This window comes from Phyllostomus hastatus, unplaced genomic scaffold (genome assembly GCF_019186645.2).
Source record: "Phyllostomus hastatus isolate PE091 unplaced genomic scaffold, TTU_PhHast_1.1 phas_contig_98, whole genome shotgun sequence".
Lineage (NCBI taxonomy): Eukaryota > Metazoa > Chordata > Mammalia > Chiroptera > Phyllostomidae > Phyllostomus > Phyllostomus hastatus.
The window spans coordinates 4726488-4743603 of NW_025333999.1; the positions used below are offsets into that span (position 1 = coordinate 4726488).

The following is a 17116-nucleotide window of genomic DNA, read 5'->3' on the forward strand; positions in this document are numbered from 1 at the left end:
GACACCAGCCACTGAGGACTTGGACTTCACATTACTAAGGGACTGAGGGCAGGGGGTGTGCCTGGGGTTCACTCATACTTGTTTGCTGCCTGCACTGGAAGTCAAAACTAATGTGCTAGGAGGAGCCATCACCACCCATAGCCTCTCTGAAAATAGGGACAGAATAGAAAGGGGCCAGAGAAAGAGGAGCCCCCTGCCAGCCCCACAAGGTAAGGCCCAAGCTGGGCATGTTTATGCCACAACCCTGCCCTCAGCTGGATGCCTCCTACCATGAGCACCTGGAAGAGCTGCTGCAACACACAGACCACTCAGGAGACTCACCCTTGTCTGCATCCTCTTTGCCGTCCTCCTTTCCTTCCTCTTTTCCCTCTTCGTCTTCTCCTTCCTAAGACATGATTTCAAAAACCCAATGTCAAGCATTTGCAGTTGTTTGCAACGGCTATAAATGACAAGGCCCTGAATGTGACAGATACTGGGCCAGGTGCCACACACCTTCCCAGTAGCCCTTGCTCCCTCTACCAGAGCTCTCTGCCTCCCTGTGAAAGCCCTGCTCTGTGGCTCAGGGACTCATGCAGTCCACTCTTCACTGGCACCCCTGCAGACAAAGCACACAGGGCCAGAGCCACTTACCACTCTGGAGCCCCTTTCCACAGCGTCTGCACCTTCAGTGCCATCAGCAGCTTCCCCTTCAGTGCCCTCATCTAGAAGAGGAGACACATTCAGCCCAGGAGTTCCAGGGGCAGGAGGTAGGGGCAGTGACCAGTGACAAGGGTGACCCTTGCTCACCATTGTCCGAGTCACTGTTGTCTGAGCAATCAGTCCGGGAGGCTTTGCTGTCTGGCTCATCAGGGCTGCCACTCTGCTTCCTCTTCTTCTTCTTGGTCTAGGTCAGAAAGGGAGAGCTGGGTCAGGGCAGGTGGCTCTGAGCTCCTTGTTCTGCCTAGTCAGGAGCCAGGAAGGGAGACCTCTTTCACTCACCCGGAAGTCAGCTGTGGTCCAGGTCTTCCAAGTCCGCCTCATCTGCTTCATGCCATTGCCAAACCCGAAGCCAAAGCGGGAGCCGCCTGGGAAGGCGCCCCCACCACGCATGCCCTGGAACATGCCATACTCCGGGATGATGTTCTGGGAGAAGAGGGAGGGCAGCCTGGAGGCACCAGGCGTGCACTGTCCCCGGGCCCCCATGGGGTCTTCCCACATACGCCCATAGCCTGAGGCCATTGGCCGGCTACTCCGGGAGTCCCGGGCCCAGCCCTGAGCCCGTGGGCCAAAGGTGTCGCTGCCACGCATGCGAAACTGGTCTCGGTAGGCATCATACTGGCCCTCGTAGGCCATTTCCATCTCAGGGTCAAGTTCGCCATAGTCGTAGCCCGACCGGTAAAGGTCACGCTCACTCAGGACAGCCCTTGAGTCACAGGCCTCGTAGGAATCATATCTGCAGAGGCAGGTGGCAAGGATCAGGGAGGGCCTCAGGTCCTGTCACCTTTCTTTCCCCCCAAACCCCCCTGTCCTGGGGACAGAAAGCTCTGTTCCAGTACCCACCCACCTTGCTGGAGAGGCTCAATGTTCAAAAATGCCAGGTAAAAGGCCTCTCGGGAGCAGAGTTCTAACAGTAGGAACGGCCCCCTCAGCTGATGTCCCCACAAGCCTGCATGTGGACAATCACCAGCCTGGGGACCCTAAGAAGGACTGAGGACCGGGGTGGAGTAAGTTTCAAGGGCAGAGACACCACAGACCCCTTAACCCTATGAAAGCACATGCATGTATCTGTGGTAGCCACTCCACCCAAGGTTGTTCCTTGGCAGAGGCAGAGCTGAGCACCCCAACATCTTTCAGCACATGAAATGCCTGTCCAATGGACTGATAATGCCCATGAGAAACCTGAATTGATCTCATCCCTCATGGCTGGGGGAATCCCAAAACTCTCTAAAGCCCCTCAATATCCAAAAGGAGAAGGGGACCAAATGGGAAATGTTTCCCAGGAAAAACACTTGGAGCTTGCCCAGGGACTGGAAAAAATACTCTATTCCATCAACTTGGAACCCTGGGGGAAGGGGGGAAGGGGGGGCAGGGGACTGAACCCTATGTAGTAACGAGAAAGATAGGCTAAACCTCCTATGGCAGGAGACAGGGCACTGCAGAGAGCCATTCTACCCGTGGCTGTAGCCCACAGCCCCACAGGCCCAGAACCCACTTGTCTCTCAGGCACAGGAAGTGGCCAGTGCTACCCAGTTGCCACTTCATCCCTCACACCTGGATCCAGGCTGTGGCAGATGGTACATACGCAGCAGCAAAGGGGCCACAAGGTCACCAGGACAAGAGCCAAGTCCTTCCCTGCCTTTGGCAGCCTCAATTTCAAGCACTGTGGCTGTCAGCACAAGGGCAAGGGTTGTGCCTGGGGTTCCCCCAACACTTTTTTGCTTTCTACATAACCCATGCAAGCAAGTCCCTCTGCCTCCCAGTGGCCCTGGGGGTCTCACTTGACCCCACCAGTACCCAGCCAGGCCCCTCCTCACTTTCTGCTCTCCCCATCTGTCAACTGGAGCCATTAGACCCACTACTCCACTTTGTGCTAGAAATCCATACGCTCCCTCACTGAAGCTTCTTACTAGAGCACAAGAATTCCTGGGCCACCACCAGTTCAGACAGTGACAAATGCCTACAGAGTAATGCTGTGGAGTAGGGCAGGTCTGGGTGCCAGGCCCAGCTCCACCACTTACTCCTGGGTGCCTTCGGGCAAGGGTGTGACATGCCTGTGCCTCATGTTGCCCATCCGCAGAATGAGGACAGGACAGTTCTTCACAGGGTACTTCGGAGGATCGACAGGTGCACACGTCTGTCAGGTGCTGAAGGGCAGCCAGGAAGTGTTCATGTCTGTCCTGTCCCTTATGTAAGGATGGCCCAACCCACTGTGCTCAGCCCCACAGCCTCATCCCACTCTTCACACCCAACCCATCTGTCCTGCCCTGACAGCAGGAAGATGCAAACTCTTGTACAAATTCCAAACGGCTGTCTCCAGAGGGAAGGACTACTTAACACTCTGCTCCTATGAGCCATTTGGAGGGTGCAGTAAAACCAGCCTGGTCTGAGGTTGTTCTCCGCTACAAGCTTGGGGAGAGGCTGGCCATTGGGCAGTGGGGTGAGGGCAGGGGGGCAAAGCCAGAGGATAGTGTACTGGACCCCAGCAGAGTCTCTGAGAGCCTCAGCAAGAGAGCAAGGAGGGAGGAAGCAGACACATAGGCAGTTCAGAGAGGGAGAAGGCAACAGGCAGGAAGCGCCCCTACAGAGCCTCAGGCCCTAGGCAGGTGCCCACTCACCTTTCTCCACCTGAGCTGTACATGCTTCCTTGTATCATGTCTGTCTCCAAGTGCGGCACCATATCTAAGCGCTGGTTAATTCTGGACAAAACGGAATCGGCACTGGCGCTACCCACAGCACTAGGGTTTGCATTTGTGTCAGAGCTAGGCATTTCCCAAGAGTTTGAAGTGGCCATACCGTACCCATAGTTGGTAGTGTTATCCTGGCCATAGCCATAGCCATAACCATAGTTCTCGTAGCCTGCAACAGGGAGACAGACAGAGATGGCGGGGGCAGGGAGAAGACAGGCAGAGACAGAGCCGAACACAGACACAAGGACATTTTCTGTTAGAGACAATCTAGGGACCCTAGCCACCCAAGGAGTTCTCCTGTGTAGGAGTAGCCAATCCAGAGCCCTCAAAGGCACCCATCCCACCTGATCAGGCTGGCCAGTGGCAGAAATACACAACCAGCTCAATCCCAAGGGAGAGGAGAGCGATCATGGAAATGATACTTGCCTCTGTTTGTCCCAGAGTTCCAAGTTCCATATCCTACAAAAAGTAAAAGGGTAGTTACCTCTTACAATACAATGAGAGTTTAGTTCAGGAATGAAAAAAGACAATGACTTCTACTATCTGGCTGTAGGAGATTGAACCTGTCCTTAATTGAGAAGCCTGGAGCTTGAGAGAACCACTTAAATGATCCAGGCCACTTGCTGCCCTGGCGCTCCACTTTCTGGGTCTCTGACCACCTGCTATTCAAGGAGCTTCCCCTTCAAAACACTCTCAGCTAGGGAATTTGGCTCCCATACTCTCTTAAGGACCCCAAATTAGAAGATTACCCCTGTTCCTGGCTAAGTACTGATCAAAGGAAAAGGAGAGTGGTTCCCAGCGCCTCACATAGACTCTGCTGTACAAGAAGCTCAGCACCAAGTCCACATCAACTCTGAAGTCATTTCACTCAAACTGTCCAACAAGGTTTTGTGGAGTAGAGAAACTGACCACGATAGTCCCTCAAATGTCTGGAAGGGCCACCAAGCCATCAAACTGTGTGAGTGTAACACATCAGCAGAGGAAAAGACAAGACACAACTCCAATCTGGATTATAAACTAAATATGCTCTGTAGTTTATCACAGAACATGAAAAAAATTTATTCCTTCAGGAACACAAAGCCATTTAGAACTGATGAAGTATGAAGCCAAGTGGGAACTGAGTCAGGCAGACATGCTTCCTCCATAAGGGAATTCATGAGGACAAGCACCTTCCCAGTACCTTTGGTGAGGGCCCAGAGTCATCTCCTACTCCTGGTTCTCTCTGCCCTGCAAAGAGGCCATGCTCATTCCAGAGCAGGACCAAAGTTCAGTGAGATGGCAGCATGATGAATGGCAGAATGCACCCACAGTGGAGCAAGAACACACACACTGAAAAGAACCAGGCAGGCCCTGACTGGTGTAGCTCAGTGGATTGAGTGCCAGCCTGTGAATCAAAGGGTCGCTAGTTCAATTCCCAGTCACAGCACATGCCTGGGTTGCAGGCCTGGTGCCCAGTAGGGCTGCATGAGAGGCAGCTACATATTGATGTTTCTCTCCCTTTCTCTCTCCCTTCCCCTCTCTCTAAAAATCAATAAATAAAGTGTTAAAAAAAAAAAAAGAACTAGGCAGAACCTGGGACAGATTGAGATCCCTCTTAATCTAGTGCACAAACAGACTGGGGAGGTGTCAAAAACCAGCAAGGGACTTTAGATGACCATTATTTTTAATGCATGTGAGCACAAAAGAGCTCATGAAGCAAAAAAGCACTTCATCTGAGGAAACCAAAGCAGACTCTTCTCATTCACTCATTTATTCAAAAACTAGCATCTTAAGCACACAGAGCAGAGCCTGGCAGATGTGGGCACTGCTCAGGCCCAGAGCACGGCATGTTAAAACAGAGAGACAATACAAACCAATGAGTGGCAATGGACAGTCAGGAGTGAGAAATCACATAATGAGTGATGGATAAGAAGAGAGGCTGGCAGAGCTACACAAGGAATAATGCACTTAGCCCTGGCAGCTACAGAGAGCCTGGCCATGTGGCTGTTTGCATGAGGGACAGTGACCCTAAATATTCAAAAGGAGACAGGACTGGGAGGCAAGGCAGATTCGTTGAGGCTGTTAGTGAGGCTGTTGAGGACCTACCAGAACAGTGAGGAAGCACAAGGGAAGGAAAGAGTGGACACTGACTCTGTGAACACAAGCACAGGCTGCTGGCTGCTATGATAGGCTCAGACAAGCAGTTGCTATGTACTAACTGCTACGCCCAGAGCAACCCAGACTCGCTGATGGGCTCCCCAGTTGGGTCCTTTCAGGTAGAAACCTTTGTTTATCTACCCTATGGCATTTGGAGACACAACCCCCACCCTCCAAGATTTGCTCCTTCCAAAAGAATATCCAAACTTACTTCCATTCCCAGAAAGATAAGATCATTTTTAACAAAGGGAATTTTTAGGACATTTCTTTTTAAATTATTTTTTAAATCCTCACCTGAGAACATACTCACTAATTTTAGAGAGAACAGAAAGGAGGGAGAAACATAAGAGAGAAACATCAACCAGTTGTCTTTCATATATGCCCTGACTGGGGACCAAACCCACAACCTAGGCATGTGCCCCAACCAGGAAATGAACCTGTAACCCTTTGGTTTGCAGGATGATGCCCAACCAACTGAGCCTCACCAGTCAGGGCTGGGCCATGGATACATACATACACACACACACACACACACACACACACACACATTTTTTAAAGAAACAAGTCAGAGGAAATAAGATGGTCACAGTAAGCAATACTTATAAAGCAAAAATAAATTCTTGGTGAAATATCTCATATAGGCACCAAAAAAGAATCTATTAAGCTTTATGTAGCACAAGGAAATTTGCTATAGTAAGAAAAATAAAGCAGGATACACAATTCTAGCCACACATAAATTATTCAACTACCTAAGATAGGTATGCTGATACAAGTTAAATATTAAAATGGTGAGATCTTGATGGAATATTTTTCAAAATGTTATTTAAATGTTGTCACATTGTTCCTGTAATTTAAGCCAGAAGGAAAAATAAAACTGTTGTTATATTTTCACAGCATGACTGTCTACATTAAAAAAACAAAAACAAAAAACCTCAAACAATCTATAAGTTACTAGAATAAGTGAGCTTAGCAAGGTTTATTACAAAGTCAATATATAAAAATCAACCCAATCTCTACATATTAGCAATGAACAGTTGAAAACTAAAAATTTTAAAACTATCATTTACCTTAGCATTAAGAAAGACTTAAGCGTAAATTACAAAATATGTGAAGAATCTGTGTGTTGGAAACTGCAAAAGAAATCTAAGATCTAAATAAATGGAATATTATGGATTGGAAGACTTAATATTGTTAATATGCTAGTTCTCCCAAACTAATCCATATATATTCAAGGCCATCCCACTCAAATCTCATCAGGAATTTTTATAGAAATGGATAAATTGATTCTAAAATTCATATGCAAAAAAATCAAAAGAACTAGAATATTCAAGTCAATTCTGGAAAAACAAATAAACTTGGATGACTCATATTAACTGATGTCAAGGCTTACTATAAAGCAATCAAGACAGTGTAGAACTGGAGGGTATTTAAACATATAAATCAATGCAACAGATTTAGAGTACAGTCACAGACTCATACATACATATTCAATTGACTTTTAACAAAGGTAAAAAAAGAATCTTGACTTATACCGCATACTTTGTAAAAATATTAACTCATGCCCTGGCTGGCATAGCTCAGTGGACTGAGCGTGGGCTGTGAACCAAAGTATCGCAGGTTCGATTCCCAGCCAGGGCACATGCCTGGGTTGCAGACCACGGCCCCCAGCAACCACACATCGATGTTTCTCTCTCTCTTTCTTCCACCCTTCCTTCTCTAAAAATAAATAAATAAATCTTAAAAAAAAAAAAAAAAACCTCAAAATGGACCACAAAATAAATATCAAACACAGCCCTGGCTGGTGAGGCTCAGTGAACTGAGTGTCATCGGCCTGTGAACCAAAGTATTGCTGGTTCAATTCCCAGTCAGGGCACAAGGTTGGGTTGCAGGCTAGGTCACATCTCCAGCTGGGGGTGTGTGAGAGGCAACCACACATTGATGTTTCTCTCTCTCCCTTCCCCTCTATCTAAAATAAGTAATTTTTTAAAAATCTTATAAATAAGTAAGTAAATACATAAATGTCAAACATAAAACTACGAAGCACCTAAAGAAAAGAAATCTTAGAAGAAAATCTTTGTGACCTTGCGTTAGGCATAAATTTCTTACAAACACAGAATCACAATCTATTAAAGACTGATAAATTGAATATCAAAATGAAAAATTGGTGTTCTTCAAAAGACACTGATGCGAATAAAGAGAAAAGTCACAGTCTGGGAGAAAATATTTGCAAATGGCACATCTGATAAAATCCCTATACCCAGGATACATAAACCAGAGGGAAAACAATTCAAAAAAGATGTGCGATTTGGTGCCGTGTTTGATTAAAAGGGGTGAGGCAAGGCAGGCAGGAGATGGAAGCCATGCAAACCAAGTTTCTCCTCATTTATGAAATACCTGGTAACTCCTCACCCAATTTTAAAATATTTTAAGTCTTCCTATTCTGTAGGGACTACTGCTAGTACTTCAGGTAGCTTACTTAATGTCTATTTATTCAGTGAGGGAATGTTACCATTGTAGGCTGTCTTTTCCCAGACCTTGATAGTAAAACAAACAAACCATTTTCAGCAAACAAGACATTATCCTTATTAATTCCAAAGAAGGCTCCTTGTCAACTGACAGGCCATGGAAAGACCAGCTTTATCAGCTGGTGACTACTTCTGATTTAGATTTAGTACGTCTGTCCACAATTGAGAAATTAAGCTGTGATATTCCCTCAACCCTATATTAGAGGAGCTGCCAGGCTTGAGATAGGCCTGACATCTCCAAAAGCTTGCTCGATTCAGCCAGGCAGCCTCTGACACAGCAGTCCCATATACTACCCTGGGGCTAAGTTAATGGCTTGGTTTTTGCTCATACCAATCAGGCTGCTCTGGCACTAGATGGTACTCGCCTACTCTCTGGTTCCCAGGGGCCCACACTTACCATAATCACAGGTAGGCTGAGCACTTGTGTCTGAGTACGTTGACTGCAAAGTAGTTTCAGATCCCTGGACAAAGCCTAAACATATGCAGAGTGTGGTTAATTTCCCCAAATAAGCCATCTGTCAATGACCTAAAAATACCCTTTAGTGTAGACTGACAGGTCTGCCCCTTACAGAAAAGCCACCAAAAACTCTAGCTTCTGAACACTTTAATCATACCTCCATAACATATTAACCAATGGAAAGGCAGGCTATATTTAACTTGCTGCACCAGAAGAATTGGATAAAAAATTTCAAATACTTGAAACCAGTAACCCGTTTTGATAAATGAGTACCCAAAATATCATTCACTTAAATGAGGAAAATGCTCATATCAAGTGACTGATTATTGCAGGTGGGCTGTCTCCGATTCAGACAAGGATGGGGGTTATTTTCGAACAATGTTAACACAAATAATATTCTCCCTCCCCCAAATCCCAAACCAAAACCTGTTTTGTATTTTTAATTTTCCTATAAAAATGTATGTATTACAATTACCTTTTGAATGTAACTACTTGGGTTAGCATGTTTATATGGAATAAATATCACATATATATTATATCCTATTTTCTCAACTTAAAATGAGTTGGTTCCAAGCAAGGAAAATTTGAACCTTTTACAGACACTACTGCTTTAAATACTTACTGTAATAGACTATGATCAATCCTAACACTATCTTTAAAACTACATCAAGGCCCTGGCCTGGTAGCTCAGCTGGCTAGAGCATTGTATCCACCCGACAAGGTTGCAGATTTGACCCCTGTCAGGGCATGTACAAGAATCAACCAATGAATGCATAAATAAGTAGAACACAAATTGATGTTTATCCTCTCTTTCTAAAATCAATTAAAACAACAACAACAACAACAACAACAAAACACTACATTAGCCCTGGCCAGGTGGCTCACTTGGTTGGAGCGTCATCTCATACACCAAAAGGTTGCAGGTTCGATCCCCAGTTAGGGCACATGTCTACGTTACAGGTTTGATCCCTCATCAGGGTGCATATAGGAGACAACTGATTGATGTTTCCCTCTCACATCAATGTTTCCCTTTCTCTAAAATCAATAAACATAACCCTGGATGAGGATTAAAAAAAGAAAACCTACATTAAAATAATTTTTTTTTAATGATTTACCCACAACACGGAAATTATGACAGATAATCATAAGGGGCAATCTTTGCCTATTTCCACCAGAACCAACTCATGACCTAAAAATAAAAGCCAGCACCTCCAACAGCTGATTTAGAACAAAAGCATACACGAAGTGCCTTTCCTGGGATAGGCACTCATGTATTGTTGATAGTCTCTCTAGTTCATCTCTTAAGACCACAGCCACAAAGATGACAGCAATGGCAGCCAATACTAAACAAGGGTCTCTTTCACAGGGTGCTAAGAGCTATATCTGCATTATTTTATTTTGTCCTTACCACAAGCAACAAAGAGGACAGGGCTAAGATCCCTTACCCTGCAATCCTATAGTCCAAAAATGTCTGTAAACCAAGTGTTCTCCTCAAACGTGGTAAAATACTCATTAGGGAGCAAAAATGACCTGTGAGAACAATCTTTCTTTACACCACTAGGTACAGAAATATTGTGTTTAATTATTGGGTGCTAGCCCACATTCCGGTGTGGGTGCTGTGGAATGTCCTTTTCTCAAGCCAGAATTCCAAAACACACCCATCACCAAGGGTTTCAAATGAGGATCAGTAGACCCACACTTTCATTTCCAGAGGGAACTAAGAAGAGGCACCGGGGAAGGAAAAAGCCTGAAGTATACAAATCCAACCTTTTTAACCTTCCCTAATGAAAGAGGGCACATTCAGCCCTTACTGGTGTGGCTCACTGGATTGAGTACCGGCCTGCAAACCAAAGGGTCACTGGTTCGATTCCCGGTCAAGGCACATGCCTGGGTTGCGGGCCAGGTCCCCAGTACAGTGCGCGCAAGAGGCAACCACACACTGATGTTTCTCTCCTTCTCTTTCTCCTTCCCTCCCCTCTCTAAAAATAACAAAGAATCTTTAAAAAATTATTTCAAGTAAATAAATAAAGAGGGTACATTTAGCCCTGACCAGGCAGCTGGTTTGCTCATTGAATAGAACATTGTCCCATGATCCTGATACACCAAGGCTGCAGGTTTGATCTCTGGTCAGGGCACATACAAGAATCAACCAATGAAAGCATAAATAAATGGGACAACAAATCAATGTTTCTTTCTCTCTCTCCCCACTTCCCCTCTAAAATCAATTAAAAAAATTAGAGAGGGCACATTCAAATGGATTCTCTCCAGGGACCAAGTAGCTTCCTAAGATACATAAATTCTAAGCATTGATGAAACAGATCAAGAAACACTAAAAGCATTCTTCATATGGTTCACCTTTGGGAAAGCCTCAGTATAAAAAGGTACCCTACACCAGCCTTCTCCACTGTTTGCTGAAATAGCCTCTGGAAACCTTTTTGTTCAGCAATCAGACCACCAACAATATGGCACCAAACTTTAGGTAATGTGGTTTGTAAGTACTGCAGTTGCAACTGGAACCTACCACATGTTGACAGGAACACACACTGGAGCACAGTACAAAAGCTGTCTACCCAGGGAAAGGGGCCCTGGTTCTTTCTTCCCTGGCAAAAAGGAAAGGCAATCTATCCAGCCTTAAGAGCTCAACAGCAACCTCTGCTCAAATTCTGCTCTGCATACATTAACTTTCTGTTCCACGACACTGTCCCCAGGTCAGGACCTTCAATAGCCAGTTATGCTCTAACTGTGAGTAAATTCTTTCTTGTCCGGTTCATACATCATTCTCCTCTTGGTTTGATGAACCAGTTTGACCTACTCTGGGTAAAAAATAAGCAAGTTTTTGGTCCTATAAAGCTAAGGGTCAGACCATGGATTTATGGTAACTATGCATCATAGCTGCCTCCTCTTGGCCAGCCTCCCTGACATCTTTTTCACATAAAAATAAACAAAGCGTCTCAGTTTATTTTCCTTCTTTTTCTGAAAGGGGAAACTATGTGGTGGAAACCAGCCTCCAACATGGCCTCTAATGATTCTTGCCTTCTGCCATTATGTTATCCCTTCCCAAACTGATAGAGGTAGTCAGTGTAACCAGTAAGATTGCAAAAATGACTGAGTATGACTTCCAAGGCTTCCACCCGGTGTTCTCTTAGATCATTCACTCTGGGAAAACTAGCCACCATGCTGTAGGGTCCCTTCAGTAGGACTGTGGAGAGGCCCACATAGGTTCGATCCTTAGTTGGGGAGCCTACGAGAGGCAACCAAGAGATGGTTCTCTGTTAGGTTAATGTTTCTTTCTCACTCCCCACCCCTCTCTAAGAGCAATGAAAAAATGACTTCAGGTGAGGAGGAATGGAAGAAAAAAAAAAAGAAAGAAAGAAAAGTAATCTCACGAGAGATCCCAACCCAGAACCACCCAGCTAAACCACTTGTTTGTTCTCACACAGAAACTGTGAGATAATAAATGTTCCCATAAAAAGACTGGTAGTGTTTAAGACCTTTGTTTGAAGGCCTGCTTCTGGCTTTTTCTGTCCTGTGTTTCCACTGCTCTCATCTCTCCCCTCAGTGCCAGAGATGGAGACTCCTTTCCCAAGTACACATAAACTAAGTTCAAAAGCTGGAAAAATTATCATGAAGATAATTTATTTTAATCACATTCTATTAGTAATAGTAATTGTAACATTTGCTCCAAGGCCTCCAGAACTTCTTAAAGGCAAAATGGTTGTCTGAGATTCAATTAAAGTGCCTTTGACTTTAGTGGTCTGCTTTTTAAAAACGAAAGACATTATAAACCTACTGTGCTTTTTAGTTGATCAAGATCAAGGAAAAAATACTAATCATAACCTCATTAGCTTTGCTAACTCAGTACTCGCTCAAACCCTGAACCTACAATCTACAAGATCTGGAGTTCAAATTCAGACTTGGCCATTAGGGACCTCTCTAACTCAGTTTCCTTATCTATAAATATAAATGCTCCATTTTTAAGTTACCCCAAAGTACCTAACCATTCCTATTGTGGCTTCTTCAGAATTCTTGCCCCTAGATATGGAACTATCTTCCAGTTCTTGGTAAGACCTGGTGAAAAAGATTACAACTCAATTACACAGATGTCAGTAACAACCCTAATGACTTTCCTCCTGAATCAGGAAAGTTACAGAAATGCTAGGGCAGGGTTGCCCAATCTTGGCATTACTAATTTGCAAACCAATGATTCTTTCATTTTTTAAAGACTTATTTATTTACTTTTAGAGAGAGGGAAAGGGAGAGAAAATCACCTATCAGTTGCCTCTTGTACTTGCCTCAACTGGGGACTAGCCTGCAACTCAGATATGTGCCCTGATGGGGAATCAAACGAGCAACGTTTTGCTTTTCGAACTAATACCCAATCAACTGAGTCACACGGGTCAGGGCAAGTGAGATAATTCTTTGTGGTGGGAGTACACCGTAAGATGTTTAGCGGCATTCCTGATCTCTATCCACTGGATGACAGTAGCACCCCCTCCTCCCAAACATGACAACCAAAAATGTCTCCAAACATTGCCAAACGTCCCCTACGGGGTTATAATCACCCCTGGTTGAGAACCACTCGGCTAAGGGATGATTGCTCCTGACCTGGGAAGCTTGGCACCAACTTCTTGCCTAGACCAACATAAAGCAGCCTACAGAGGAGCCCCAGAGGCTTAGGTTCCTTTCTCAGTTCCCAACATTCCTGAGTAGAATCCTGGTTACCGGGCAACCACACGTGCTCAGCCTAATACCCACAACGACGGGGAGGGGGGAGGGGATGGTTGTCTGTCTCTCCTGTTTGAGCGCCTCATTGGTTACTACCAAGACAATCGCAGCAGTCCAATTCATCCAGGGATGATTTACAATTGCCCAAGCATATCCCAAGCCCCCCTCTCTGATGTCATCATCCACCCTCCACTTTGCTCAAGTCCCACCGGCCTCCCTGGAAGATCTTTTAAGGAGCCAGGCAGCTGCAGCACCGCACCCCCACCCCCGGCCTTTACGTCAAGGGCTCCCTGGGTCAGATATTAACTCCCTTACTCTAGTCTGGTCTCTGCTTGAGTTACCTTTTTAGAGATCTCCAACCAGCCCATGTAACAGAACAATCCCCTCGGAGTACTGACCAGCCCAGAATATATCCCATATTCATTTGTTTGCTTGCTTTGGTCTGCCTCGGCCTATAAACTGTTTGAGGCATTCTTGCCAATATTTCAGTGCCGATTCAGCACCTAACAGGATGAATCTGACAGATGGTGAATGAATTACCGTGGCAACCAGCCATTCTGCTCAAGGCTCAGCTCGGGCTCAGCTCCTCCTCAAGGCCTAAAGTACCCCGCTAAGTTCAAACCCTCCAAATATTTACTCTTCGCCCCGGGACCGGTGTCTCTCCCAGCCCGGGGATCACAAGGGGCGGGAGGGAGCTGCGACATCTTGCAGGGACACTGTGCAGGGCAACAGCGACAGAGGGCGAGCCTGCTGACTGATCCAAAGGGGTGAGACCTGAGAAAGGACGACCTGTGGCTGCAAAGTCCGAGGAGGCCGGGCCAGGAGCGGAGGTGGTGAAAGAAAAGACCTCGAGTCCCGAGGCCGGAGCCCGCAGACACGGGCAACAGAAGTAATGACTTCCGGCGGCCCGGAGCTGGGACGCGAGGGTGCAAGCACTGACAACTGCGGAGCCGAAGGTTGAAGAGCGAGAATCTTGGGCGACCGGCCCGCGGCGCCATTTTGTGACCGCAGAGAGGGCAGCATCAAGGCCTCAGGGGAGGAGCCGGTGAGCCCGGCGCGGCCTTGGTACGTCCCTGTCCCAGGAGACGCGATCCCTAATCCTGCCGGGCTCACCTGTGTAGCTCATGGCAGCGGCAAATATTGCACTTGAAAACTCAGACAGGCGCACCGCACACAGTACGCCGAAATTCACGACACAATCCCACCGACTCTTTCTGCACACAACCGAGCTCCGCCTCCCAACCGCATTGGCTCACTCCCGGCCCTGGCTTCACGCCTATTGGGCCACCATGCTGTATATATCAAACGCGGAAGGCGTTACCAATCGCATGAAAGTCCCACCCTATTCCCCTCCTTCCGTTATCTCAAGCCCGCAGTGATTGGCTAAAATAAGCAGCTCTGGAGGTGGAGTCCTGTACAGTTCGAAGGGGCGGAGATATGCACTACGGAACACCCTAAGGCTCAGGAACGCCTGGTGGGAGGAGAGTCTGTGCCTCCTACGCCCACCAGAGGGAGCCGGGGTAGGCCACCGGGGTGCTGTGCCAGCCTGGGCTGTTTCTAACATCTCTGGCTTTCAGCTCCAAAACGAGCATGGTAAAACCATGTTGGAATGAAATAATAACTAAGTGCCAAACAAGATGCTGGGCAGAAGTTCAAGCATGTGAGGCAATATATGTAAAACAATCAGTCTAGTGCCGGGTGCACTAAATGTTATATTTTGTTATCAATGGTTGTGTAACAATAGCAAATATATTTATATAGCATGTTTATACTATAGATGTAATAAATGTTTGGATTGTCATCTTGAATGCTTCCTCATACCTACGAGGACCTTTAAAAATAAATTTGTCAGCCCTGACTGGTGTGGCTTGGTGGATTGAGTGCCTCTGACCTGTGAACCAAAAGGTTGCTGGTTTGATTCCCAGGCAGGGCACATGCCTGGGTTGTGGGCCAGGACCCTGGTTGGGAGCATGCAAGAGGCAACTGATGGATATTTCTCTTGCACACTGATGTTTTTCTACCTCTTTCTTCTTTTCTCCTCTCTCTAAAAATAAAATAAATTCTCACTTAAAAAGAAAACTGAGACAGAATTCATAACTTGCTCAAGATCCTTCACACTTAAGTGTTAAAGCTGCAATGACTCCTCTAAAACCTTCTTGGTGGTTCTGGACTTCAAGGGATCCTTCCAGAGCCAGGCCAGGCTCCAGCCCTGTTCACACTAGTGTTCATATCACTGGATATGTGCCATCAGTCAGAGACATCTCATAACTTCTGAGACATTACTCAACAGAGCTGCAGATATTGAAAATGGCCCTTAATGTATGTTTATGAAAACTCATCAAGCTACACAATTACGGCTTTTACACTTTTTTGCATAATTCGGACAGGGTAAGGGGAGGAGGGGTGGAGAATTAATAGCTAAAGAGATTGGTCATGAGTTAATAACCTATGAGTAAATGAGAGGGTTCATTGTACTATTCTATTTTGCAGGATCGGATTCTCTGTAAAATTTTAGTAAAACGACTCCTCCCCCCGCAAAGGGGGACTTTCTGCAGATCTTGCTGCCTCATGGGACAAGGTTTCTGATGCCTTGAAACACTTCCTACGTGAACCACATAAATATATATACATATACACACACATTCCAGCTTTGGGGCTCATTTGTGTCTCCTCCCTCAGGGATGCCTGCCTGCCTGTCCTCTGCAGCAGTCCCCTGGATACTTCTCCTGGGGAGCTTCCTTTGTATCAAATACCACAGCCATCATTTTACTCTCATTTGATGATTTCGTTAACATCCAATCTTCTACCTCAAAGTCAGAATGACTTAATAAGGGGTGTGCTCAAAAGTTTTAGTAAAAGACGCCTTAGTGGTAAGACCTCTGACCCTTTTAAGGCCTTACACAGCTATCACTACACAATTGTGGGCGAGGAAGGGCTTCTCAGGTAACTTTTATAAGTTCTTACATCATTTGAACTTTTTGAAAACTCAGCTTATATCACTTTCATATTTTTTAAACTAATTTGTAAAAAGTTGAAATATATGCCTTTAGGTGAGTTCTCATCCAAGATATCCTCCCTGCTTTCAAAGTCTAAGACACACCCACCCACAGCCTGGAATGGAGAGCAGTGGCAGAAGCCTTCCTCCACTGGGCAAGATATGTCCTGACCTCCCACCCACAAGCAGAAAAGCCAAGTGTGCAGGCTAAGACCACTCCCATGGGCATATCGTAACAGTTCTTAGCCTCTTCTTCCCAGCCTGGTACATGGTGAGAACTAGGGAGGGTAAAAGAGGGCTGAGGAGGCCTCTTCTGTCTGTACCCCATGAGGTCATTCCCACTTTCTAGTCCTTGGCCATTCAAGTGAAAACGGTAAGTTGAAAAACCACATGTAATAAACAAGAAGGAGCAGCCAACAAAATCTCTTAAAATCTCGGAAATGTTCAATAAACATTTGTAGAGCGAGAAAATAAATAACATTACAGAGGAGCCAGCAGCTTCCTTTTTCCTTGTCACTGGGGTTCAGGGTGCATGTCTTCCGGCAGGTTACATTTCTTGATGGTAGGCCAGCCCCTGCCCTCTAATGGCTCCTGGCAGCTGTGTACTCTTTCCTCACCCAGAGTGTCCCCACACCCTCACTGGTCAGCTCCTGCCTCCTAGAGAGAGCCCTTGGGTCTCCACCCTGGCTCCTTTCCTGGACCAGCTGCTCAGAGCCTTGTTTCCTCTCCTCTGCACACAGGAGCCCCTTTACCACCTGGCCAGAAGCCCCCCCCCCCCGCCCCCCAAACTGGCCATGCCATGGAAGGCCAACAAGCTGGAAACTTGAACTCATCCCCAGCTGGATCTGGTTGGCTTGGCGGCCAATGGGAAAACCCAGGGCCTCCAAGGGCC

General features: G+C 46.2%; 1 protein-coding gene across 5 annotated transcripts in view; it reads right to left on the minus strand.

The window, feature by feature from the left end:
- The window catches only part of AKAP8L (A-kinase anchoring protein 8 like), a 30550-nt gene extending 16056 nt beyond the window's left edge, over nucleotides 1–14494 (minus strand). Inside the window, exons 1-9 of one of the 5 annotated variants that reach the window (XM_045853358.1) lie at nucleotides 13770–13975; nucleotides 8445–8519; nucleotides 3813–3845; nucleotides 3498–3555; nucleotides 3315–3395; nucleotides 979–1432; nucleotides 787–883; nucleotides 631–701; nucleotides 322–385 (exon numbers count right to left, since the gene is read on the minus strand). In XM_045853358.1, the coding sequence (XP_045709314.1) occupies nucleotides 322–385; nucleotides 631–701; nucleotides 787–883; nucleotides 979–1432; nucleotides 3315–3395; nucleotides 3498–3555; nucleotides 3813–3845; nucleotides 8445–8519; nucleotides 13770–13785 (949 nt within the window). In that variant the 5' untranslated portion in view covers nucleotides 13786–13975. Of the gene's footprint in view, nucleotides 1–321; nucleotides 386–630; nucleotides 702–786; nucleotides 884–978; nucleotides 1433–3314; nucleotides 3556–3812; nucleotides 3846–8444; nucleotides 8520–13769; nucleotides 13976–14342 lie in introns of those variants that run through there. The other 4 variants (XM_045853360.1, XM_045853357.1, XM_045853359.1 and 1 more) reach the window with 4 other exon arrangements.
- Between the last annotated feature and the right edge of the window lie 2622 nt (nucleotides 14495–17116).